At 47.0% G+C, this 27786-nt stretch overlaps 1 protein-coding gene across 4 annotated transcripts in view; it reads right to left on the reverse strand.

Moving 5' to 3' along the window:
• Positions 1 to 1020: 1020 nt before the first annotated feature.
• Positions 1021 to 27786, reverse strand: part of LOC143828378 (protein unc-80 homolog) — a 179704-nt gene continuing 152938 nt past the window's right edge. For 3 of the 4 annotated variants that reach the window (XM_077318765.1, XM_077318767.1, XM_077318766.1), the window contains 5 exons: positions 23357 to 23413; positions 16030 to 16111; positions 12048 to 12159; positions 8318 to 8529; positions 1021 to 4868 (listed from right to left, as the gene is read on the reverse strand). In XM_077318765.1, the coding sequence (XP_077174880.1) occupies positions 4611 to 4868; positions 8318 to 8529; positions 12048 to 12159; positions 16030 to 16111; positions 23357 to 23413 (721 nt within the window). In that variant the 3' untranslated portion in view covers positions 1021 to 4610. The remainder of the gene's footprint in view (positions 4869 to 8317; positions 8530 to 12047; positions 12160 to 16029; positions 16112 to 23356; positions 23414 to 27786) is intronic. The other variant, XM_077318769.1, reaches the window with a different exon arrangement.

Genomic DNA, 27786 nt, shown 5'->3' on the forward strand with positions numbered 1-27786 from the left:
CCTGTGGAGAGATTCCCACCTGCAACCAATCTGATTGAGCCGCAGTGACCCTACCTTTTCCCCACAATATCCAGGAGCGGAGAAAAAGTATAACTGATCAAACCGCTTTGAGAGCTCCTAGTATTAAAGTGTAGATCTGTGTTTTCCCAGAATAACGTCCTCCCTGCTGAGGTAGAGAAGCAGTCTGGCCCTGATTGGCTGGGCGCCAGTTCTAAGACTTTGTAGTGCCGGGTTGCAAGATTTTCCTCCCAAGATTTATTTTTTAAAGGTTTAAGGTGACTGTGCTCCAGCATCCACACAGATATTTGCCTCATTCTGTGAGAGGTAGCTGCTGACTCGGCTCCCCCTGCCTGCCCACTCCTTTAGGAAGAGCAGCCTTGTGCTCAAGTGCAGATGGGTTTCTGTTTCAAGTTGGGGGGGAAACACAAAGACTCGGGCTCAAATTGATCTGAATTCAGCAGGCTCGACAGCAGAGAAAAAAGAGTAAGAGCAGAACCAGTCCTCGTGTGACCTAGGCTAGCCCAATCCCCGTTCTTGGAAGCTAAGCAGGGTTGCCTCTGGTTAGCTCTTCAATGGGAAACCCCCAAAGAAGTCTAGGCCCACGATGCAGTGGCAGGCAATGCCAAAGCACCACTGTACATCTCTTGCCTGGAAGAAGAAGAAGAGGAGGAGGAAGAAGAAGAAGAAGAAAAGAGTTGGTTCTCATATGTTGCTTTTCTCTACCAGAAAGAATCTCAAAGTAGCTTACATTCGCCTTCCCTTTCCTCTCCCCACAACAGACATCCTGTGAGTTAGGTGAGGCTGAGAGAGCCCTGATATCACTGCTTGGTCAGAACAGCTTTATGAGTGCCATGGGGAGCCCAAGGTCACCCAGCTGGCTGCATGTGGGGGAGTGCAGAATAGAACCCGGGGTGCCGGATTAGAAGTCCGCACTCCTAACCATTCCACCAAACTGGCTCTGAAATAGCCCAAGTCCGAGAAGAAATCAAAGCAAGCAGAAATTCCCCCAGACTTAATGAGTTCTTTATAGGCGAGTTTTATTTATGCATCATCAAACACTAAACCGTTTGTCCTTTCGTAAACAAATCGGACATCTTGGACATTTTCGCTTCCGTCTTTGGTCGTTTGCCGCACGTCGCAGATTGGCAATCGTTTCAGATCCCCCGCCTTCCGACCTGGGGTTTGGAGCCTTCCCGGGGGAGGGGCATTCATTTCTCTATAAACATTTAACATGGAGACTTTGATATGCTTGCCTTTATCATCTATATGTGGCATTGATTTAGAAACACATATTTTCTTTAAAGCCCCTCACATTACATATCGTTGCTTTTAATACAAACATGGCAAAATAGCCCTTCCTTCTTTTCCAGTAGCTTAGCTTGGGTCGCTAAGAAGGTACATTCTACTGAACGCCCTGAGATTAGATACTAACTGTAAAATCCCATGTTATTTATTTATTTATTTATTTATTATATTTGAAGTGGAGATTTCTATAGCAGGAGTAGTCAACCTGTGGTCCTCCAGATGTTCACGGACTACAATTCCCACGAGCCCCTGCCAGTGTTTGCTGGCAGGGGCTCATGGGAATTGTAGTCCATTGACATCTGGAGGACCACAGGTTGACTACCCGTGATATAGGAGTATATAGGAGTTCTTGAATATCTTTAGATAACTCTTTGGCAAGGGAAGTGATCACAATAAATGGCATTATTTCTTTAAAAATATTTCTATCCCGCCCCGCCTTCCTGGACTCGAGGCGGTTTGGTTTGTCCCAATTGTACAGGGAAAGGGCTAATTTGGAAATGTATTCGTGCAGAGAACCCTACTTTAGTTGAATTTGTAATGCCAATTCTTTACAACAAGATTGGTGACGTTCCACATAAAACCGGTTCCAGTCCAGGTAACTTTTCTTCAGAATCTTGGCATGAGCCTTCTTGACACCCCTTGACATTCCTATGTGCACACACGTGCAGACGATTACACAGAAATACATCTAGACATTCTGCACAACTAAGATCATGTATAAACAGAAGACGCGTATACACACTGGATGAGATGACTGAAGATTTCCCATAGAACAATTCTCCCTTTCTCCAAAACGAGTCAAGTTTCCGGGGACTTGTTTGAACAATTATCAGGAGGCACCGGGCAAAGAGGGAATTTTCAAGAAGCCCCGGGACCAGTGCCGAGAGCTCAAAACTCGATCTTTAGGAAGGGAGACCAGACAATGGCAAGTTGGTATAAAAATCTAGAACACAAAATTTTGCCAAACACAGTTAAGACTTTCTTTTAAACAACGCAGACATTTGTTGAACATTTTTGCGCACATTAAGGCCTCTAACACTAAGTAAGCAGCAGCATTTTTCTTCACAGCAGAAATATACTTGTCACTTGAATATAGCACAAATTCGGTTAAGAGTACGGTTGTTCGCCCCTTCGGTGAGCAGAGCGCAACCAGAACAAGATAAATTCTACATGAGGACAACAAGACGTGTTCGTATCTCAGTAGGAGCCCGCTTGGGGCTGCTGGACTTAGTTCCTTAAATCCACTAACGTTCTTTTAAAATCACAATTAAAAAAAATATCCCCCACTGGGCATATTCAGACTTATTATGGCTTGTTGAAACGGATTCAGCACTTTACAATGGGCATTGATCCAGTTACTAGATTTCCTAAGAACAAACTTGGATCTATCACAGTATTTTCTGCTCCCAAAACATGACTGATGGGGATGCTTCTTGTACAGACGAACGCTTCCTTTAGCTTAGGTCATTTTTTTGTATGGCAGTCACCCTATGCACAAAATAAAAATAATTAGACCACCACCCATTTTCAAAACCTGCAGTCAGGAACAGAAAAAAATTATAATGCCTTCTTTTAAAAAACAAAATGAGTGTCTTCTGACCAAAAATATTGAATTGGCAATCCAGTAAAAGGATTTCATGCATGAGGTCCTAACACAACATACCGGAGCAGGGCAAAGTATGTGGCCGGTGTGCTTCTTTTAAAAGTCGCAAAATTTATTTCTGCTTCCCAGAAGATCCACGCGGTTAACCTTTGGTGTTTATGTTACTGGGTTTACGCGTAAACAGCAGTTCTCAAATAGGACTCTGTCGGTGTACTGGGGAGGGGGTTGTAGAATAGGTGGACAAAGGGAAACCCTTTGCCTCTGTGGCATTGCTGCAGTGGAGATTGTTGTCAATCAGGAAATGCTCAAGAACAGAACCTGCAGCACAGCCAGATTGTGGGGTGGGGGGGCAACTCGAGAACCTGCCGATCTTGCCTTGATCTTCCGGAGAGAGGTCACAGGTGGCGGCTTTAAAGCTAGCCAAGGAGGCGGAGCTTCTTTCCAAGCAAAGCCGGAACCATCGCAGGGCATGGGCTTCTTTGCAGAGCACAGTGGTTCCAACCATAACAAACCTACCTTGACAATATACACAGAGTCAGGCCATGGCCAAACCATCCCTGAACATCTCTTGCCTTGAACTCCTAAAAGGGTCACCAGAAGTCAGCTGCGACTGGATCGGCCCTTTGCACACACGTCTCGTATGACTGATGCAATCAATCCGCTTTAGAAACCTTTAGACTTGAACGAAACAAGTTTACATCGACATCATGACTGAAATGCCTTACTAGCTACCTGAAAATTAAGAGTTACATTCATATTTCATGGAGCCTAGATTGCAAATAATCCATGACTTTCAAGTGAGGTATCATTCATAAACGTTACACTTTTCCCACGCAGAAGCACAGATGGCTGGAAAGTCACATTAAGGGTACATGAGAACGAAGAATCTTTTGCTATTACATGTCCCGTGAGCATAAATATTCTGTACAATACCAACTCCTGGTTTGGAAACATGTAGGTTTGCTTGTAAGCATAAGCATGGCCAAAGAATTGTGTGAGAAGATCCACAGGCATTTTCTTGTTTGCTTCTGTTTGTTACTGAATATTTTGGAGCAGAATATTTTGTACTGTTTATCTCATGTACAGAACACTCAGTCCAAACGCCCACCTTAGTGCATAGTCTTAACATTCTTCACTGTAATCTACAGTTAATTTTAAGGGGATTGTAAATGTATGCTTCCTCGGGTACATAACTCAGAGTTTGAAATATCAAACATTGGACAGAAATTGCCGAATCTCTGATCGTTGTTTAGCATTTGGCATTCTGATGCTAAATGAACCTACAGTCATAAAGCATCTTCAGCTAGCATGATTTTTCATTAATTTACTATGTAAATATTTCTATCTATATATCTCCTTTCTGAGATTACAAAAATAAACTTTGGGGCCCTGTATTTGGATGGCTAGCCTCCCAAAAAGTTCCCCAATTTTTCTGAGTTTGTTTGGGTTTTTTGACTGGAATAACCAGAGTGCCCAAAAGATTTTAGGAATTCATTCTGTGCACAGGAAGATTCCCTTCTGGAACGAGTCCTCTTCCATGGTCTGCCCTGAGTCCAACTAGATCTGTCTAAAAGCGCTGGCATGTTTACAACAGATTGGCCCACATGTCCCAGACCAATGTGGACCTCGTGGTTTATAAAGTGCTCTTTTCATTATGGATGGACGGATACGAAGACTGGCGCAGTCTCCCCTTCCCCCCGATTCAGACATGGGACTCATCTAGGCCAGTGTCAGTCTGCCCCACCTCAATATGTGTGAAGGTGAACTGGGGGTTTTCCATCCCATTATCCTCACTAATGTGCAGGATGGTGTCTCCATGCTCCAGTAAGCTGGTGGTCTCCAGGCCTGTAAAATCCTCCGTGTCGGACAGCTGCGAGGATGGGGAGCTCCCGTGGGCTTGAGCCAACCTCACCTCTGGATTGTCCTCCTTTTTTTTCTCCTCGGCAGAAAGCATCTCGCTCTGGAAGGAAGAGAGTTTAAAGTCAGGCTGGAGCTCTTGGCAAGGATCAGGAAGGTTAACTTATTACAGTTCCCCGTTTTTGGTACCCTTTATCTTTTTCTGGCCTGAGTAGACTATGTTCTTCTTTGTTTCTCTGTCTGCCCCACCCAGTTAGTTAAATGTATTCATAAAAATACTGACCCAGCCAGGGGACTGTGGGACCGACTACAATCCTTCTTTTGTCTTTGTCTGATGGTGATTTAAAATGAACAAACTGCTTTGTTTCATTTTGGAGGGGAAATGGTCAGGTAGGAAACAGGTTTAGGACAGGAGGTGAACAGGCAACAGGAATGAGGTAAATATGTATAAACAAGCGTTTGTCATGATCAAGGAGCCGTTTTCTTATATAGACAGGTCTTTAAAACTGAGGAGAGATTTTTCTTGTCCATGTATGCTTAAATAAACAAGCATTAGCTTCTTGCCTCAAAGGCATTAAATTGAAGGCAGGAGCATTCACACAAGTTTCAATATCCTTTCTTAACCACTTGCTAGGCGCCATCCCTTTAGTAGAAACTGTTTCCTTCAGACTTAATAGGGATCACTCCTCTTTACTATAAGCTATTTCCCTTAGAGAAGGACTACACATCCCACTTCCCTAATTTAGGATCTGTCTTGATCCTTTCCTTTGCATAACTCTCCTTCACACTCAACTGTCATTCATAACTGCCACACCTAACTGACACTCTCAGAATTCTGTTTGAATTCTGTTTGAATCCCGTCACTCAAGGTTCTCAGATCAGGTTAAAACATTAACCATTTACTGTTCATTACACTGACATACAGTGAAGATGCAGAAACTCTTGTTGAACACAAGAAGCTGTCTCATACTTAGCCAAACCCTTGGTCCATTAAGATCTACTCAATATTGTCTACTCAGAGGGGCAGAACCACTCCAAGATCTCAAGTGGAAGTCTTTGACATCCTCTACTACACTGTCCTATTCACTTGAAAATGCTGGGGATTAAACGTGGGACCTTCTGCACGCAAGGAAGATGTACGATCACTGGGGCTCTGTTACTAATCAACAGTGACATGATACTTCTCTTAGAGTTAAATCCTTAAAAGAACAGAATTATCCCAGTACTTCTAGAGCAGTCTTTTTTAACTTTTTCACCATGGAGGAGCCCCTGAAATACTTGTTGAGGCTTTGAGGCACCCCAGAAGTGATGTCAGTTGGCCATGTCTCTCTACTACACATTCAGAAAGTGACATGTCACTGGAAGTGAAACCACCACCCACGTAAACAGGCAGGCTTAAGTAGGACTGAGGTGGGAGAGAGGCAGGAGTCAGTCTAAAGTGGGAGTCAGTGTGCAGTCTCTGTCCTCCCTCAGATACAGAAACCATGAGAGAGCACACGCTTGGGAGGGAGGAGGGGAGCAATGCAAGCAGCTGGTTCCTTAGCTTGTGGCCAAGTCCAAAGTAGGAGAGGTAATGTCACGGACCCCCTCCAAACCTCCCGTGGACCCCCAGGGGTCTGTAGACCCCTAGCTAGAAAAACCCTTTTCTAGATCAGGCGTTTTCAACCTTTTTAGTGTTGAAAAACCCTTGAAATATTCTTCAAGCTTTAAGAAACCACAGAAGTAGCGTGATTGTGCAGAATATAGTTGGGAAACTTAAATGTGTACATGCTCAGCTGAAGCCCTCCCCTTCCCATCTCCTCCAGGCCCATCATTGGCCATTTGGGAGGGTGAGAGTTGACATGATCATATACGGTCTTATCACCCAATAAATGTTTAATGCGCACACACAACTCTGGGATGGACAGTTTCAGCTGTGCTTCACTGTGGCGACGGGGTCTACTCCCACATGATTCCACAAAATCCCACTGTAGTGGAAGGTTTAAAAAAAAGCCCTGTTTGGCTCTGCACTGCTGCAAAGCCAAACAGGGTGTTTTCTGTCCTTGCTGGGACACCGTAGGTGGGGGCCTGTATGCCTGGCCTGGCCGCTGATAGTGCCGGCAGCAAAAAACGGATGTTGAAAACATCAGCATCAGAGGCATCGGAGGCCCTAAAGCGGACCAGGGTTGGGAGGGGGCCAGGCCGACAGCGATATCATGCATAAGTGGAGATTAACCCTGCTGCCGTGTGAGCACTGGCCCGGACTCCCCCCCCCCCCATTGCATAATCGGCCCAGCTGTCTTATCCCACTCTGCTGCCAGTTTTCAAGAAGAGTTGAGTGACCCATTCAGCACGGGCTTGTAACACCCCAGGGACCACTCAGCCTGGCTTCTTCCAGGGCTATCATCCCTCCCCAGTCCACTTCTGTAAGTGTGGAGGGATGGAGAGAGATGCTGAGAGGGCATCTTGCCCTTGTGGATGTGAGGGGAAGAAACAGGAAGAGGAGGAAGCAGCTGGAAGGAAGGAAGACCCTGAGATACGCAATTTAGGTAAACAACGGGGCAGCTAAAACAGGCAAGAGGAAGGATACAGTGGGATCTGACCTCCCGTGTAACCCAAGGAAAAACTTTGGATTAGAACCCCAAAATGCACCTGGGACCCCCAGTGTAGATTCCCCCAGAAGGGCAATGCATTTTATTATTTCTAAGATTGGAATAAGAGGCAAAGGTAAAGGTATCCCCTGTGCAAGCACTGAGTCATGTCTGACCCTTGGGGTGACGCCCTCCAGCGTTTTCATGACAGACTCAATACGGGGTGGTTTGCCAGTGCCTTCCCCAGTCATTACCGTTAACCTCGCAGCAAGCTAGGTACTCATTTTACCGACCTCAGAAGGATGGAAGGCTGAGTCAACCTTGAGTCGGCTGCTGGGATCGAACTCCCAGCCTCATGGCAAAGCTTTCAGACTGCATGTCTGCTGCCTTACCACTCTGCACCACCAGAGGCTCTTTTGGAATAAGAGGCATTGAAGCTTAATCTTGGGAGGCAGAGGGTGTGTCTGGGCTCTGAGGCTTTCTCCACTTTAAAGAAGAGGCATGACCTCAAACCTTATCCTGGGAACATGTTCACCTAATGGTTCCCCCTCCAAAATGACAGTAATGGCTCCTTTAATTGGTTTCCTTATACTCCAATTGTATATTTGGATCTGTTGGTTATTTAACAGGGACAGGTAGCATCACCTGTCTTCCAGGGTGATGCTATTATAAGGGGAGGGTGGATGTGTTTTCCTACCTGCTGCAGGCGTCAGGAGAAAGGGGGGGAGCTTTTTTGTTTCCATGGCAGGCATCTGTTTGAGGATGAGGGTTTTTGTTTCCCTTTTTCTTATTGAAATACGTACTTGTGTCCACCAGCACTGGAGCTCCCACACCCGGTCCCTTTGGCTGAATTTGTATCAGGAATCAAGGAAGATGTTAAACGGTGGCCATCTAGCTCTGAGTAATATCACTTGTGGGATACTGCAGCACAAACGTATTCTGTGGTTCAGAACGGGCCCATTGTCCACCCCCCCCAAGTTACCTGGCTGGTGGTGGCCTGGCTGTGGAGGTCAGCCACGATAACGGCCGGGGAGGAGGTCAGGACAGGCTTGCTGCTTGACTCCTGCTTCTTGCCATCTGTAGGGCTGCCCCTTTTGGTACTCTGTGGCTGGACAGCTGTTGGGGCTTGGTCAGGAGTTGAGCTGGAGGTCTCTGACTGTGCTTCAGTAAAAGTCACAGATCGCTTCTGATCCACTGCAGGGTTAGACACAAACAACAGTAGCAGCACATTGGAAAATAAATCCGAACACATTGCACCATTGGACTGTTGGTCACTGTGCATGCAACAGCAGTCTTTTGGGGTTCTTTGGTTAGGAGCATTTTACCTTCATTCTGAAACCAGCTTACTACACTGGGCTTTCCTGTATTCTCATTTCCTTTGCTTGTAAGTTTGTTTCTTTGTTTCCCCCCCTAGTGGTCAATGGGATATTACATCTGTTTGTGTCCCTCATAGCTCCCTGCAAACCAATGGAATGTCAAATTACCACTAGAGGGGGCAAAATACTTGCAGAATGGAGGGGGGAAATGAAGAAACAAGACATTATAGTGAGGGAAATGAGAGTGTGGAAAAGACATCAACATCATTATTATTATTATTATTAGAAGAAGAAGAGTTGGTTCTTATATGCCTCTTTTCTCTACCCGAAGGAGGCTCAAAGCGGCTTACAGTTGCCTTCCCTTTTCTCTCCCCACAACCAACACCCTGTGAGGTGGGTGAGGCTGAGAGAGCCCTGAGATTCTTGCTCGGTCAAAACAGTTTTATCAGTGCCATGGCGAGCCCAAGGCCACCCAGCTGGTTGCATGTGGGGGAGCGCAAAATCGAACCCGGCATGCCAGGTTAGAAGTCCGCACTCCTAGCCACTACGCCAAACTGACCAACATTAATCGGTTGCCCACAGGGTCCAGTAAGAGTTGAGCTGAGGCTCTTACAATTTCTATTTTATGGTATTATTGTTATTATCATGTTCAATTATTATTGTTATAATATTACTGCTGTTACAGTTACCTGTTACCATGCGTTAATTGTATCCTCCCTGTTTTCTGTAAACTGCCCTGAGCCCTTGGCGAGGGCGGTAGATAGATAGATAGATAGATAGATAGATAGATAGATAGATAGATAGATAGATAGATAGATAGATAGATAGATAGATAGATAGATAGATAGATAAAATAATCTGTCAGGGGCATGTAAAAGAGAGAGAAAGGAACCTGAGAGTGGCAGAAGGAGGCCCATATGTTTTAGATCAGACTTACCCCTTGGTCTGGTGGAAGGGCGCCATTTGACAGGCCCTGAGGAACTGTGATAGCTCTGTTGGCACTCTGGTCTCAGCTGATAGCTTATTCCACCACGCCTCTGGTCGAGGCCAGACTACTACCAACTGATTTGCCCCAGATGAACTAACTGCTCTCCAGTGGGCATATTGGGAGAGGTGGTCCCTCAAAAAGAGTATAGGTTTCGGGATTAGAAAGATAAGCCTGGTTGGACGGGAGACCAGGGTGTAAACCGCACGGAGCTTTTATTCCAACCCCAGATCGATTCAGTCCCTGCCCTCTACACAGAATGCGATTTCCGTTTGGATTTGGGGCGATTTAAATTTTCCTTCTGCAGCAAGAAGGATTGATCCGGAGTGACCCTACCTTTATTGTGCCATATCTTAGAGTGCTTTTAATGCTCAATATATTTAAAAATCGCATTGTTTTGAATCTGGGCTCTCCTCTGTGGTAAAGAACCTGTGATTGGCTACAGGTGGTCATGTGACAAACTTGCCTTAAAGGAGAAGCCCCTAAGTTCTCTCAACTTCTGTTGGTCTTGGATTTTTTTTCTGCCTTCTTTGATCCTCCCCCCCCCCCTTCAAGAAAAGAAAGGATTTTTTCCTCCCTCCTCTGACTTCTTGGATCCTCTTCCCCCCCCTTCAAGAAAACAAAGAAAGAGTCTCCATTTGCCTCCCCCCCCTCTTCTGAGCCTCCCTAACCACGTGCAGAAGACTTTCCTGTTTCAGTGGGAAGGGGGAGGGGAGAGAGGAAGACCCAAGTTCAAAGCGATCTGAATTCAACAGGATTGACAATGGAATAAACAAAGTAAGTGCAGAGTCTGCCCAGGACAGAAAAGTGACTTTCTCACTCCTATGTGGGCTGAAACAAAGGCTCAAGAGTCCCGTTTCTCCCCAGTCCCACCTGAGTCATGACCGTGATGGAAAGGAACATTCAACTGGTTACTAACTGCATGGCGAAACAGTACATTTTGCTCAGGGATGACAGTGGTACTCCTGTGACATCAGCAGACATTTCATCGATCCCCATGCTCACCTCAGGCCAATCAGCATACTTGGCAACTCACAGCTTACTCTGTCCTGCTTGGAAGCAAGATCAACTCTGGACACGCAAAGGTGAACAGCCACCAGCACAATGGAGACTGGAGAAGCAGACGAGTGACAGCACAGCACTAGGAACAAGTGGCAACTGACTGCCCAAGGTTTTGAGATACTAGAACCATCCCCTCCCCCTCCCATGGTCCACAGGGATAGGCTGTGATTGAACAAGACCTAAGGGGAAGGCAGCCAGGCTAAAAGTGCCAATTAACCATTGAACTATGAGACAGAAGCTCTATTGAGGGTGGTTGTTCCCTGTCCACTCAACCTAGGGTGACGTAAGGGGATCAGCATTGTTGGGCAGCTGCTGCCAAGTCTCAGGATCTCAGATGGGCCCTCCACTTCCAACCTCTGACCAACCCCAAGAGGAGGAAGAGATGTCCCTATCATGGCCTGCCTTCTCTGTGGCACTGTGGGGACCTCATCAGCAGTGACAGAATGCAGAGAAGCCTGGAGTCTCACAGTCTATTCAGCATATCCGTGCTGTTGGGTGTGGGATCAGGAGTGCAATTGCACAGCACAGTGATGGGTCAGGAGGGACGCTGGGAGCAGTAACAGCTGCTGGGCACAGTCTTAACTGAAGCCAGAGCTTCTTCCAGTCATGGAGGCCGCACTGAAAGGAACGCCCAAGGCCACAGTCATAAACAAGCCAAAAGTCAGAAGCTGGAAGGTTACCAGATCAGGGAAAGGCCAGAACACACCAAAGAGTCAAAACGAAGAAGTCAAGATGCTAACAGGAAACATCCAGAGTCAAAGTCATTGCTGACAGTCTAGGGTCTTCAGGGAGTACAGGAACAATGTGGAGTCAGGCTGCGCTAGAAACTGAGCCCATTGCATCCACACTTAAATCAGGCTGAGTTGTCTGCGCGGGAGCCATCCTGCCATCACTCACCATCCTCAGAAATCTTTGCACACTGGCGGCTCATGAAACACGCCGACCATCTCTCCTCATGCAGCACTACCCTAAGTCTCTGTCAGCAGGGTCTGGCTGGTTTGGCCGAATCAGGGCTACTCGATGAAGGTGCAGTGATTCTAGGGACACAGATTGAAGTTCCTGACTGGGGCTCTGTCTCTTTGGCCTTTGTTGACATAGCTGTTTGCACTCCTTTGTCCGTCCGCTGAGTTCCCTGCTGTTTCAACTCTCTGAGAAACTAACTCCCCAGCTTCATCTGATGAACTGCCATCACTGTGACACTATCAGTGGTTCATTCATTATAGTTTGCTAAATTCATTATCCACACACACATATCAACTTGGGGGGGGGGGGGGCAAGGGACCAGAAATGCAGTAATTTGAAAGTAATAATAAGAAGAAGACACTAGCCTTGGAGAAATGTTGCCTCACCGGTAGGTTTCGTTTTCGGCTGTATGCTTCTGCGTGTGGTGGAAAGTCGGGCTCCGTGACGGCTGCGCGGTTCAGTTTGAGTTTTCTGGCGTGACAGGAGGGGCCTCCTTAACTGGAAAAGGTGGGAAGAGCAGTTAGATGGACACTGTCGTTCTGAAGGGCCACTCACCAGTTTTATGTATATTCACAGCCCCTGGAGATTTTATTGATGGAACACTTCGTTTTCGTTAACAAGAGCTTCTTGCTCTGTGCCATAAGTCACTAGAGTAAAATGACACTCTAGGGCAGTGGTCCTCAACCTTTTTATCACCGGGGACCTGTCAACGCTTGACAATTTATTGAGGCCTGGGGGGAGGGTGGTCTTTTGCCGAGGGACGTCGCCGCCGCCTGAGCCCCTGCTCCACTTGCTTTCCCGCCGGCGATTGTGACTTTCTGCCGCCCACTGGGGGGCGCTGCCAGCAGCAGCTGCGCAGTGCCACGGCGAGGGGGAACCCCAGCCATGGCGGCTACCGGAGAGCACCAAAGGTGAGCCGGCGGCAGAGTGGGAGAGCAGCCCCCGAGGCAGCAGCTGGGGAGGAGGATGAGGAGGAGCCGCAGCCCAATACCGACTGATCCACGGACCGGTCCCGGTCTCCGGACCGGGGGTTGGAGACCACTGCTCTAGAGCATGGGTGGCGAAACTGTGGCTCTCCAGGTATCCATGGACTACAGTTCCCATGAGAGGGGCTTCAGGGTCAGGAATCTGCTACTGGTGCCACTGGGGAAACTTACACAGCACACATCAGTACACACACACACACAATACCTTTATTGGCATAAAGCAGACTAGCAAAATGAACAGAGATAGTCAGGATACATCAATCAGTTTAAGTTTAAAAACTGAAGACAAAAATTCACCCATAATAAAAGTGACATTGGCATCCTTATCACTCAACAAAAATTGGCAGATCAGGTCTTTTGAATGATTTCTCCATTTGGGTATAAGAGGTATAACATTGCCTTCACTGGACAATAAACAAGGGACAATCCAGTAAGATATGTTGCATGGCGTCCGGAGTGTTTAATTCACAGGGACATAGTCTATTTTTGAAAGGAATCTTGGCAAATCTCCCTTGTAATACTTCTCGGTACACACAAATTTCATCAACAGGGCCATACGCGGTCTGGGCCCAGTATACCTGAGGGATCAACTCTCCGCCTACACCCCTCAAAGAGCCTTACGCTCCAGCACTTCCAACTTTCTGATGGTCCCTGGCCCCAGGGAAGTTCACTTGCCCTCAACCAGGACCAGAGCCTGCGACTGATACAAATTTGCCGAACCCACTGGGTCTCAGTAAGAGTTGAGCGGAGACTCTTTGCTGTTTCCACCGTTCTTTAACGTTATTGTTGTTATTATGTTAACGTTATTGTTGCTATCACCTTGTTGTTACTATAAACGATGTTACCTGTATCATTTTCTTGTTTCATGTAAACTGCCCTGAGCCTTCAGGGAGGGTGGTATATAAATACAATAAATAAATAAGAATGTTCAAGGCCTTGTCCCAATCCAAATCAGGCCCTGGCGCACCAGGGAATAGTTTCAAAAATCGGCAGAAGTTCAGAATATCTGAGCTCCTAGCACACACGTGGTCTGACAGACCTCAAGGGAAGACCCGGAAGCAGTTTAAGGCGGCGGTTATTGGCAGAAACCTGACACACAGAAATCGATTTTTACAGTTTTCTTCACTAGAAGACCTGTAGTGCTTGGATAGCTGTGTAGAGCTCTGGTCAGTTCTGGTATCTGGTGACTCAGACTCTCCCTCTCTCTACTCCTGGTCAAATGGCTGCCCCGGTCAAACCCTAAATACCACGCCATGAGGCGCTGGGATGATGAGGATTAAGAACTGCCACAAATATTGCTGTTGTTTAAACCAGGGGTAGTCAACCTGTGGTCCTCCAGGTGTCCATGGACTACAATTCCCACGAGCCCCTGCCAGCATTTGCTGGCAGGGGCTCGTGGGAATTGTAGTCCATGGACATCTGGAGGACCACAGGTTCACTACCCCTGGTTTAAAATATATAATTATAGTCACAAATGGAATCTTTCCCACTAGATAGTTTTAGATGATGCCCAAGCACACAACCCTAGGAGATATACAGAGGACTGCAGGTGTTTCTCCAAAGTATCCCATCGTGGCCTCTTACTTAGTTTCGCATTCCAATCTGGCCTTGATCAACGCCAAGACCAGAGTCAATGCTGTCTTCTTCTATCCAGGCAGCACAGGCACCCAAGCCCAATACAGTCTGCTCACAAATGTTTCCCTTGAGAAACCGTCTGAGAGCAAGGAAGGCAAATCTCTTGCTAACCTGCTGGCAACTGGCCTATGACTCTTATACATCACGAGCTTAATGAAGCCCTTTTGCAACGGGGTTTTTCAAGAAGATAATGCAAAGGACATATAGTACAAGACAGGGACTTGGGATTCAGCCCTGGGGGGAAATCGGTACATTTGGGGTTCAAGGTTTCCTGATTCGGCACAACCGGAATCAACTGAATCATTGATTCGGTAGGTCAATTCAAGTTTGGCCAGTTACGGAAACTCAAACCAGTTTGGGGGAAACAGCCGCTAGGCAGCTGACCCTGCTGCGTAGAGGAGCCTCTCAGGGATCAGGTGTTTGGTGGGGTCTTTAAATGTCTCTCTTCAGACCCCTCTGAGGCTGCAGAGCACAGGCTGTTTGACAAGCTCCTTCTCAGTCAGGCAGCTCTCGAATCCGCTGAATCAAGCCTGAATTTATTCAGGTTTCACTGATTCAGCTGATGTAAGCTGATGGGATTTGGCTCGGATAAGCCTGAAAAGTGCTCCCATCAGCATTGAATCGAGTATTTTCGGGCTTATCCCAGCTGAATGACTCATCCCTAGCAGGGACCTGCAAGAGCGCACAGGGGAAGGGAAATCCTAGTCCCCCCCCCCCCTTGTTCCAGCTCCATTTCCGCTCCCATCCCTCTGGTTCTGCTTTCCAGCTCTTTTCTCCACCACACACGTATTCAGTTTTTTCGCTTGCTCACCCAGCCTTTCCTCCCCCCTTCTCTTTGTGAACTCACCTGGGCAGCAAAGCATGGAGAGGACAAGACAGAGAGAGACAAAGTAGAATATGCCTCTGCCTTCCTGTACAGATCTGTTTCTAGTCAGCATCAACACCACATTTCTGTGCTGTAATCCTGGGTTACTACAGCAACCCCAAAGTTAGCTAAACATTTTGGGGGGTGCAGTTTATCGTGCTTTTTTTTAAAAAAAAATCAAAGCAAAACACTGTTTTGCATTTTTCTGCAAACGGTCGGCTTCCCCTGGTGTGGATTTTTTTGATCGGCACCAAAGGAGGGGAGTATACACGCATATTAGGTACTGTATTTAGATTAAGAGAATTGAAATTATGTGCATTTCTAGAGATGGCAAAGCGCTTGCTTGGGCCAGATGGGAATAAATTAATTTCTATACAACATACACATACAAACTGGGCACTTCAAACCTAGTTTCCTAGGGGAAAAAATGGTGGATCAGATGCATCTTTGTGTCGTGGTTAAGAGCTTCTGATCTGGCGAGCTCCTCCACATGCAGCCAACTGGGTGACCTTGGGCTAGTCGCAGTCCTGTGAGAGCTGTTCTCACAGAGCAGGTCTGTCAGAGCTCACCTACCTAACAAGGTATGGGGAGAGGAAGGGAAGGTGATTGGAAGCCGCTTTCAGATTCCTTCAGGGAGTGAGAAGTGGGGAATAAAAAACCACTCTTCTTCTTCAAAAGATGACCATCTTCTGTTTCACATGGCATCAAATATATATATTTTAAGGCCTGGTTCTTCCTGCTTTAACCACCCAATACATTTGCACTGCAGAAAAGATAGGGAATGATCCTATCCCAAAGAAATGCTGATTCTGTGAGTTTAGGCAGATTGCAGGTGGGTGGTGTGCTATGATTCAATAAACACAGAACCGGTTTTGAACTTACCTGCCTCAGTCCTCTTTTCCTTCCCAGTGGCTGCTGCAGAAGAAGATTGTGATGTCCTGGTTCGCTCTGCACGCTTGCAACCCTGTTATGGATCAAGAGGATTGTCACCATTACAGGAGAACCTAAACCTGGATTGCTACTTCCTGGAAAATACAGCTAAATACTCATGGCACAGACACTTCAAAGACTCTTCCATCTTTGAAGGATAGGGAAGAGCACTGGTGAGAATTGGGTCTAGGGCAGATACAGGACTCGGTGCATCCCCGATATTAGTTTTCAGCCATGCAATGGGGTATCCTGTTCCACTGTGCCCATTTTTCCCTTTCAATGACAGAAAAACCTAGATAAGACCTACTAAGATTCTACTTTGGTGTCCTAGGAAAGTTTGGGTAAAGTTTAGGGGGGAAATCAGAGCTTGCTGTGCTAGATTGAATAAGAACGCCATCGTTTTGTGTCCTTTGGCTAACATGTAGTACAATGTGAATAATGAACACAGTTGACAAACATTTAATTCACATCATGGGCATGAGACTTAATGGAATAAAAAGGTTACCACACCGAACACGTATTTTTAGCTTCAAATCTCTTTGTGGCTAGAGAATAAAATATGCATGAATCCTAGAGAAAGCACGCCTGTATTATTCTTTAAACTGATTTAACAGATTCTCAAACTGAAGTCAATGGAATTAAGAATTAGCATATTTTCACCATTGCACAGGTGCCAGAAGTCTGCTGTAGGACTCATTAGCAGGTAATTCTTAGATGGGCTGTCTTTAAATGAGATAAATAAATTCAGTTTGATTCCACCCTAACCATACTACTTGCCTTGCTGAGTATTTGGAATTATGATAAAGAAGAAGAGTTGGTTCTTATATGCCGCTTTTCCCTACCCGAAGGAGGCTCAAAGCGGCTTACAGTTGCCTTCTCATTCCTCTCCCCACAACAGACACCCTGTGAGGTGGGTGAGGCTGAGAGAGCCCTGATATCACTGCTCGGTCAGAACAGTTTTATCAATGCCGTGGCGAGCCCAAGGTCACCCAGCTGGCTGCATGTGGGAGAGTGCAGAATCGAACCCGGCATGCCAGATTGGAAGTCCGCACTCCTAACCACTACAAACTGGCTCTCCGAGGCTGGCAGCTTTTGAATCCAAAATTGGATTCTTTGTCTCCCCTAATTTTTGTAGATGCTCTTTGGGTTTCTCCTGCTTAACTGTAGTCTATTAGAACCAAAGCACTTTCACACACACTAAATAATGCACTTTCAATCCATTTTCAGTGCACTTTGTAACTGGATTTTACCATGTGAACCAACAAAATCCACTTGCCAACGATTGCTGAAATGGATTGAAAGTGCGTTATTCAGCATGTGCGAAAGTGCTGCATAATGCACTTTTCAGCACACTTTCAATCCGCTTCAGCGATCATTGGCAAGAGGATCTTGTCAAAACCCCAAAAGATTAAAATTAAACCACTGTGCAGTGCATCAGGATGACAACAAATGGTAAAATTTCCATAGCAACAGGAGGGAAATTAAGGGCTTTGAAATGAGATGCTTTGATATTCCTTCCTTTGGTCTCTCTGACCCTGGCCCACTGGTTACTTCAGCAGTGGAATGCAAGTGTGACATGGCAGCTGATAACAATGCAACCAAATTTCGAAATAACAAAGTGGCTCACAGTTCCCTAATGGTGCAGCCCTAAGAAGAATTACCCTCTTCTACACTTGATTTCTTCAACTGACTTAACTCCATTTATTGGCTTCACTTATCTGCCCCTTTCCCCCTCACTGGGAGCCCAAGGTGGCTTCCATCATTCTGTTCTCCAACATTTGATCCTCACAACCTCCAGCCTGTGAGGGAAGTTAGGCTAAGAGTATATCACTGGCCCAAGATTCCATGGCATGGAGATTTGAACCCAGTTCCCCCGTATCCCTTAGCTAGACTCTCTAACCACTATCCTGGACGGGCTCTCTTAAAAGGGCAGAACTCTAATTGTATATGGTTTCTGCTGTTGCTCAGGAAGCTTTTCTGCAGATGGGTGGGAAATCGACAGCCCCATCTGGGGATGCTGCTGCAATCCAGATGCTGTTTCTTTCAGGGATTTTACGTAGTCCTTGCTGGAATATTAAAGATCTCCAGCATGCATGACAGAAGAGTATATGAAGCATGTCCTAAAGGGGGCATTGGAGGAGATGTGTATTTAGCATAGTTAGATGAGGAACTTCCTGATATTTTTCAAATTATTTCTTCCTGTGATCCGATTGGCTCTACTGGAGACTTCCTGCTCCCTTGAAGATAGTTAGCTCTCTCTTCTCTCTATATAAAGTGGTTTCTCTTAATAATAATATTCTTTTATTCCTCTAGGCTTCCTGGTGCTTGACACCTCTTTGCAAATTTAAACTCTGCCCAACAACCCTTTACGAGATATCTAAGATAGGAGCAGCATTCTGCATTATCCTTCTGCTTCTGCAGGGGACACCCACCCAATTTGTCCAGGTGACACCTGAAAGTTCAGTCCGACTAGAGTATTCTTCCAGCTAGGGTGCCAGACTCCCCACCCCGTGAAGCGGGGGTTCCCCGGTTTTGGGAGCTTCTCTCCGCCACAGTCCAGCTGTCTCATGGGGGGAATTAGCCCCCCTCTAAACAAACAAGAATCTGGAAATAAATGCAACGCGTCTATATCACCCAGAAGTTATGTAGGCACATTGGTGACGTGGGGGGGGGGTGCTCTGGGTTTGGGGCAAAACTCTATCGTAAGAAGCTATTTCCCCCTTTTCCCCCAACATGCCTACATCATTTCCGCATGATGTAGGCATGTCACATTTATTTCCAGCTTCTTCCCTCCCTGCTCCCGGTAAGTTCACCCCCATTTTCTGCTGGCTGGTCTGGTGGACCTGGCAACCAGCTCACTAGGTGCTACTTACTCCCTGGCAACACCAGGCCTGACCCCTATTTCCCCAAGTCCTGCCACATTCTTAAGGTCTGAACTCTGCAGAGATGTCAGTCCTACTTGTGGCACTCCTGGAAAGTAACAACAAGGCCCACAGCCTAGCTTATTCTACCCTCCAAGCTCGACACACCAAGGCAACCCCCTCCTCTGGCACAATTCATATGGGAATGCAGATAGAAGCATTTGTACTGTAATCCGTACTACAGAGCATATCTCATCTTTTGTACCTCAAATGTTCCACCACTGTTGCTTTAGAGCAGTGGTCCCAGTGGTCTGGAGACCGGCACCGGTCCATTGAACAGTCGGTACCGGGCCGCAGCTTCTCCACATCCTCCTCCCTGGCTGCTGCCTCAGGGGCTGCCCTGCCACTCTGCTGCCGGCTCACCTTTGGTGCTCTCCAGCGGCCACCATGTCTGCCCCCCCCCCTCGGCGGGGCATTGCATGGCATTGCGCAGCTGCTGCTGGCAGAGCCCCCCAGTGGGCTGCAGGAAGTCAGGGGCGCCGGTGGGAAAGCAAGTGGAGCAGGGGCTCATGCGGCAGCGATGTCCCTCGGCAAAAGACTGCCTCCCCCCCCCCCCCTGGGCCTCAGTAAAATTGTCAAGCGCTGACTGGTCCCTGGTGATAAAAAGGTTGGGGGCCACTGCTTTACAGCACCGATCTCCAACCTTTTTTGGACACTTCTGGAATTCTGACACAGGGTGGTGGGTACAACCATGAAATGGCTGCCGCAGAAGGCAGAGCCAACTACAAAATGGCTGCCACAGGAGATAGCGCCAACCACAAAATGTCAGGGAGTGAGGTTATGCATAACTCCGAGGGTAACACTTCAGCTTGGGTTGCTGGCTCTGGGTTGGGAAATACCTGTAGACTTTGGGGGTGGAGCTGAGAGTGGGCGGGATTTGGGACAGGAAGGGACCTCAGTGGAGTAGAAAGCTATGGTGTTCACTCTCTGCAGCAGCCATTTTCTCTAAGGGAACTGATCTCTCTAGTCTGGAGATGATCTGGAGATTCCAGGAGATCCCCAGACCCCTCCCAGGAACTGGCATCCATATCTTCAACACGTCAGGCAAAAGCTCTGCTTAATGAGATACCTTTTAAAACGAATGCACTGTTCTAAAACATTTCCTTGCGTATACACCCAGATTAACTCCAGTCATTCAGTGAACATCCTTGTGCTGCGTTGGCAGCTGCTCCCAAAGAGACCTTTGCAAAAGCTGCTCAGCCAATCAGTGCTCCAGCAGGAGATCAGAAGCCTGCCTGAGCAGAAATGTCACTTGGGTCCACCCACTTTCTCAAAACATTTGGCAGACAGCAGGAAAGTTGACAGCAGGCCTCAGGGCACCTGCAGGAACCATGCTAGTGATCCTCCCTTGAGAGCATGCCTCCTCCAACAATATCAGTGGACCACAGTGCAGCAAGGATGTCAACTCTGGCTCAGAAAATTCCCAGAGATTTGGGGGCAGAATCCAGGGCTTGCGGGGTAGGGGATGACCCCAGCAGGGTATAATGCTATAGACCAGGGGTGGCCAAACTGTGGCTCTCTAGATGCCCATGGACTACAATTCCCACAAACCCCTGCCAGCATGCCACCACTGCTATAGAATATTCCAGAGGAACTCATTTCTTTCAGCTGGAGATCAATTGCGATTCCAGGGTCCTGGAGGTTGGCAACACCAAGTGTGCAGGATATTCTAAAGCCAGGCAGAAGTACTGCTAGTGGCCTGACACCCTATTGGCACTGCGGACAAACCTGTGCTTCCTTTGGATGTTTTATAACAATAATAGGCTTTGTTTTTGTAACCCACCCTTCTTGGATAGCTTAGGATCAGGAAACCACATGGTTTAAAACAACCAATCAAATCGAAATATAAAGAGCAAAACATTTTGATGAATTGCAGTAGCCCCAAATTTGAGGGGAGGAGGTCAAGATCCTTGGAGGGCCGCTCTTTCCTCTGTTTCAGCAGTGAGGTCTGGGTTGATGGTCTGTTTGGCCCTCAACCGTAGGCCTGGTGGAACAGCTCCATCTTGCAGGCCCCGTGGAACTGGTTAAGGTCCTGCAGGGTCCTGATCTCTTTCCACTAGCCTGGGGCCTAGGCCAAAAAGCCCTGATGCTGATCAAGGCCAATTTCATCTTCACATCAGAGGCGGTCCTGCAGATATGTCATTCCGAGGCCATTGAGGGCTTTCAAGGTTAGTACCAAAACCTAGAACCTGATCTGATCTCCGATCTGGAGCCAATGCAGTTGGGTGAGCACTGGTGTCAAATGTGCCTTCTGCTGGGTCCTTGTAAGGACATCAGCTGCTGCATTCTGAACCAGTTGAAGTTTCCAGAGCAGTCTCAAGGGAAGCCCTGTGTAGAGAGAGTTGCAGAAGTCTAATCTAGAAGTGACTGTTGCATGGATCACCCTGGCTGAGTCTGATGCGGAGAGATAGGGCCCAAGTCGCCGTGTCTGGTGCAGGTAGAAAAACAACAGCAGAGTAGCATTTGTGTTCTGGGCCTCCATTGAGAGGGAAGCACCAAGAATCTCAGCCACACTGTTGATGGAAGACACTGGGGTTAATTGGGTTCCATCGAGTGCTGGGAGCTCTCCGAATACCGATCCAGCCAGCGACCTTCTTCAATACCACCTCTTCTGTTTCCTCTAAACATCATGTTTCCTCCTGGTGGAAAATTACTACCTGCTTGACGATGTTTCCTTTCTCTGCCAACACTTCTGAAAGCCCACTGAGGCTGTCGTGCAACTGGGGAAGAGAGAGAATCAATTCCCACGCTAAGCAATGAACATCAAATCATCCCAGTAACGTATTTATCCCTTGGTTTGGATTGCTATGTTTCATTTGCCTGACAACTTTCATCTAATATTTTCTCTCCGTTTGGGAGTGTAAAGGAACCCAGCTTGTGATGCCCCCACCCCTGAAGCCCTGGACCCCATTTGAGGAATCCCAAAGAACACTCAAGGAGAGTTATCATTAATACTGTAACTAGAAGCCCGAGATCCCCAGTTTGAATTCCTGCTTCACCATAAGGTCACTCCAGGCCTGGTCAGGTCCATCTGTGCTACTGGTGGGGGATGGGGGCAGCTTTTAGGAAGTTCCCCAATGTGTTGACATCACCTGGAAGTGACGTTAGCGTGTCAGAGACGTTGCGGGCGACAATCTGGTTTTTGGTTTTGGGGCAAAACTCTATAATCGAATTTGCTTCAACCATAGAGTTTTGCCCAAAAAACAGAATGCAAGCAAGCAAATATATAAATAAACAAACAAATAAAGGACCTAGGAAAGTCTATTCCCCCTCACATACCCCTGACCTCCACCAAAGACCCATCTGTCTGCTGAGCCAAGGAACGCAAATACAGAGAACTCCATGAATTATGAGAATGATCAAGATGGCACATCCAAGGACAGACACAATTTCCTGAGCTGAAAGATCGACAACTGAACAACACGGAGAAGTCATCTAAGAGGCGCATCCCTCTCAATGTACCTTCTTCTTCTCTAGGTAAGAACAGCGAAGGAGGCAGCACAGGCTGGGTCAAGGAGGGGCGTGTCCCTGGAATGAAGCATGGCCTTGGGGAGGATGGCGCCATGTGCCTTTCCAACTATTGAGGACCAGTTGTGAGGCATAAACACAACAGAACAGTAAGGATGGTTCAGATGACTGAGCTGAATGTTAAAGGTGCAGTCCCCCTTTGGAACAGGAAATTGAGGGTGCATTCAACGCATGGCTATCGGGAGACCTCTCCTGCCCAAGCCCCACTCCTTTCCAAACAAAGTTCTAGGACAGATTTGTGTTGAGATCTGACAGCAGGCAAATGGAAACAACAGCTTGTTTCTTGAATAGAAGGGGAAAAAATGAAAACTGATAACACACTTAGGCAACAAAGAGGCAAACTTTTAGGATGTGGGCTAGACGGACCCTCACACAGAGGGACAGTTCTGATATTGTTGAGAATCTACTCCTTTTAGGACATAAAACAAATCTTTATCAAAACCCTTAGCCATTATGAGATCATGCTTGAACTGAGAGCAATAATGTGTGATGAAAGTTTCTTGCAGCCTTTCAGCTGCAAGGGGGAAATGTCACAACATGTCCTCAAGCTGGTTAGCTTTGGCATGTGTTCCCCCCCCCCCTCTAAAGTTTTTAGCCAATCAAAATTGAGGTTGCTTGCTGGGAAGAACTTGCAAACACAGCAGGATGGCTGCACCTTTGACTTGCAGGCCTGGTCATCGATGGAGAACGAGGAAAAGGAATGGCGGGAAAGAGAGCGAGAGAGACAGAGAGAGAGTCAACGATGAGGCAGAGGGAAAGATGGTGAAGAGAGGAAGCAGACCGTTCCCCAGGACAGACACTGAGACACACAGGCAGGGAGAAGACTGTACCTAGTAAGGTTGCCCTCAGCGGCCAGGCCCTGGGACTCCTCGAGGACATTGGGTTCACTGCAGGAGGGGCAGGGAGGCCGAGCGTTTAGGGAAGAAAATATAAAACAAGAAGCATGCAATTGTCTCTGTGTTCAGGAAAAAAAGAAGACGTATCAGACGGATAATAAAAGGAAAGGAGGACAGTCAAACGCTCGATCTTGACGTGGCCTCGCTCAAGAGTCAGTCTGAAAAGAGGACTTCCTGTTCCTCCTAAAGAAGGAAGTTAGGAGGCGTGGAAATCTCTAGCTTTATAAAACACTTCCATGGCATTCCAACCAAAGTATAAGAGCAAAACATCAGCCGGGAGGGCAGGGGGTGTTTGTGTGAACACCCAGCTTCATGGCTTTTGTTGCCCCAACCCCTCCACTGCTCTAAAATTTTGGACTCCCTCACCCACTCCCACATAGTGCCCAGACAAATGTGACAATCGAGGCCCCCAATCAGGATGTTCTGCTTCCTTTTTAAAATGAAGGCAGGGGTGGGGCACATGCCAGGGGATCTTTGTTTATTTGGATGATATTTTAATATATTCAAAGACAATAAATATGTCAACTTAAAGAGAAAGGCACAAAGAGGTTAAAGTCACCCTGCCTCACTCTGAATTGAGGGATCAGGAATCTTTTAAAAATTCATGGAGAAGGTTACCAGGTCCCTCCTGGCAACCAGTGGGGGTGGACTTACTGGGAGCAGGACGTTGCATCCGACATTTCAGCAACATGCCCATGTCAGTGCCTCTGTGACTTGGAAGTGACGTAGGCCTGACAGGGAGAACTCTGGTTTTGGGGCAAAAACTCTATGGTAGAATTAGCTTCTACCATAGAGTTTCTCCCCCCCCCCTCCCCAAAAGAGCATTCCCCCAACATGCCTACATGATTTCCAGGTTATGTTGAAGTACGGAAGGCATGTTGTTAAAATGCCAGTTGGGACTTTTTCTTTTGGGGGTAAGTTCCCCCCCACACCAGCCAGCTGATCAGTGGGGGAGAGGTGGCAGCGGGGGATCTCTACTTCCACTGAGGGGGTCTGGCAACCCTAGTCATGGAATCAGTTCTCTTTTACCCAAGTACAGCTCAGGGGTAAAGCATCTGCTTGGCGTGCAGAAGGTCCCAGGTTCAAACCCAGCCACTCCATTCAAAACAATCTGGCAGGAGGTAATGCGAAAAATCTCAGACAGAGTCCCCTGAAAACTGCTGCCCCTCAGTAGACAATGCTGACCTTTCAGGGTAACTCAGCTTCACATGTAACTAATTACTCAGAGAACCCTATGCAAAGTCATCAGCTATGGAAACTAACCTAGCATGGGAATCAGAAGAGGAACCACCAACAAAGAAACAGTGTTGGAGCCTCATTAGTGTGCCTCAGCTCCCTTCTCACGTCCGAGTGAAACAATGAGGCAGCCCTCTAAACGCATCCAGCATGGAGCATGAGAGGACTGTCAAACCTCCCAGTTCTTCAAACCACAATGTCCCAATGGCAGGATCCTCTCTTTCCTAGTAATGTTATGCCCACCTAACCATCTGCCCACCCAAGTGGTATCATGCCAGGGCCATCTTGCGTCTTCTGTGGAAGGAATGATACCTGACATTGCTTGGAGGGAGGGAGAAGCATTGGCATGTCTCAAGATGTGAAACCCTGCCCCTCTTTAAGGGGGTGAGGGATGGGGCTCGGTTCGGTAGTAAAACTGCATATCACCATCTAGATCTGCATGTCTGAAGTCCATGGCAGCATCCCAAAATGATGGGCTATCAACCAATTAGGGTCCCTTTCTGACCACCGCCTACGTGTAAAATGAAAGGAGGGACGTGGTGTGGTGGACAATCCACCCCTTAGTAATAACCCTGTATCGCTACACATTTATTTCTTCTGAACGGAGGAACAAAGGTACCCAAGCGGCCACATTACTGGTCAAGTTATCAGCACATCTGCTGGCTCTAATTTTGTCTCCCTGCAAAGGGAAAATTTCCCCCAAAGGTCATCCTTTTGACCTTGCCTAAGTGTTAGGAACTAAAAGGGTTTACACTATTGGATCAAGTTAATTTTTTTAAATCATTTTGTAAATTACCAAAATATCAACAGGGTCGACCTTTTGATAACCCAAAGGTATTGTAAATTACCAGTGTCATTTTGCTAAATCAACGATACCTTTCTTTAGAAGGAAACACCATATTTCATATTTCCTTTCCTCATCCTCTGTCACAGCAACATCAAAACCATAAAAGCTTCCAAAAACAAGCAAGTTAAATCGCCAATCAAAGCTTTTGCTAGTTAAGTTGCCCATGGAAAAAAGGCTTGCGGATTTATGAAGCGTTCTTAAGCAGTACCTGCCAAATGTCTTCACAGCCGGCTTATAATAAAATTTCTGAATGCGTAAAATGTTAGCATGGAGAGAAGCAGGGAGCCTCGCTTGTATTCCACAGCTTGCCTTGTTCTCCATGCTTTGGGGCATGTAAAGTGCTGTCAAGTTACAGTTATGGTGACTTATGGTGACCCTGTAGGATGGCCAAACTGTGGCTTTCCAGAAGCCCATGGACTACAATTCCCATGAGCCCCTTCTAGGCATCTGGAGAGCCACAGTTTGACCACCCCTACTGTAGGGTTTTCAAAGCAAGAGGCATTCAGGCCTGGTTTGGCCATTTCCTGCCTCTCCATAGCAACCGTGGTCTTCCTCGGTGGTCTCCCAGCCAAGGTCTAACCAGAGATGACCCTGCTTAGCTTCTGGGGTCTGATGAGATCAGACGAGCCTGGTCCATCCAAGCCAGGGCAGCATCAAGGAGTATTGGAAAACACTGTCAAGTCACAAGCAGTCTCCAGTGACCCAGTAGGGTTCCCAAGGCAGCTATTGGCCTTTTGCCATTGGCTGCCTCTGCACAGCAACCCTGGAGTTCTTTGGTTTTTGTCCCATCCAAGAACAAACCAGGGCCCATTCTGCACACATAGGATAATGCACTTTCAATGTGCTTTCGCAGCTGGATTTTCCTGTGCATAACAGGAAAATCTTCTAAAGTGCATTGAAAATGCATTGTGTGCAGAATGGGCCCAGGGCCAACCCTGCTTAGCTTCCAGGATCTGATGAGCTTGGGCTAGCCTGGGTCATCCACATGAGGGCCAATGACATACCAAGGTGGTTTGCCATTAGCTGCTTCTACGTAGCAACCCTAGACTTTCTCGTTGGTCTCCCCTCCAAGTGCTAACCGGAGCTGACCCTGCTTGGTTTCTGAGATCTGATGAGATTGGGCTAATCTGCATGATCCAGGGCCCATTCTGCACACATAGGATAATGCACTTTCAATGTGCTTCGGCACCTGGATTTTCCTGTACGGAACAGGAAAATCTAGGCCTATTCTGCACCCAAGGGTTAATGCACCTTCAGTGCACCTTAGAAATAGATTTTCCTGTTTTGCACAGGAAAATCCAGCTGCAAAATCACATTGAAAGTGCATTATCTTCCATGTGCAGAATGAGCCCTCCTTCTAAAGTGCATTGAAAGTGCATTAACTATTGTATGCAGAATAGACCCAGGTCAAGGCTTTCATGGTTGTAAACAGAGGATGTTTTTAGGTGATTGCGACATCTGTCGGAATTTTGACCAGGGGAATGCAGTTTTCCCGATTTCCTTGCTTCTGCTACAAATCGGCAGATGGAGCGAAACTGGGACGGGAGGCTGACGGCGTCATCTGAAACCATGATTTTAAAGCGTCAGCATCTGGTAATGATTTCGTTGAAATTCCCTCGTGTGAAATGGCCCTGAATCTCACAAGTTGCTTGACACGTAACAAAAGTGGACTCAACGTAGCATGTTTCGATTCATGATCCCTTGACTACAGTGCACTTACTCTTATCAGATCCTAATTCTCAAGTAACAGAAGCTGTTGCAAAATTCCTCCATAGGATTTTCTTCAAACGAATTGGGATGTGAAATATCTTGTCTTTTAACATAAATGCTTTTGTTACGCCAATAAAGGTGCTTTGACTTTGAGTAGCATGTTTCTTCGGTTAGGATCCCTGGCACACTGGGATCACCTGACTCTATGGTGTTTCTTCTCGCCTGTCTTGCTTTTTTCACTATGCACAAGAAGTTTAGAAAAGGCCACCTCGGTCACAGGGCACGTTTATCACCATGCAAATACGGACAGCCAATCAACTTCTAAGACAACAGGATTGGGCCGGAGAAGGGAAGGAAGTTTACAGATCGATGCCTAGATAATCTTCAAAGGTTTGCTAAGTTGTATTAAAAATTAAACCCAGGGATTTAAGGCAATTCAGAAAGAGAGTACGATCAAGAATTCTCATTTGCAGATAGAGGTCAGTGTGCACTCATACAGTCTTGCTTTCTAAAGTTGTGGGTACATCTCTCCTTTTTAAGAGATGTACATTTGCTCTCTGTCCTGGGCCAC

Source organism: Paroedura picta, unplaced genomic scaffold (assembly GCF_049243985.1).
Source record: "Paroedura picta isolate Pp20150507F unplaced genomic scaffold, Ppicta_v3.0 Ppicta_v3_sca22, whole genome shotgun sequence".
Taxonomy (NCBI): domain Eukaryota; kingdom Metazoa; phylum Chordata; class Lepidosauria; order Squamata; family Gekkonidae; genus Paroedura; species Paroedura picta.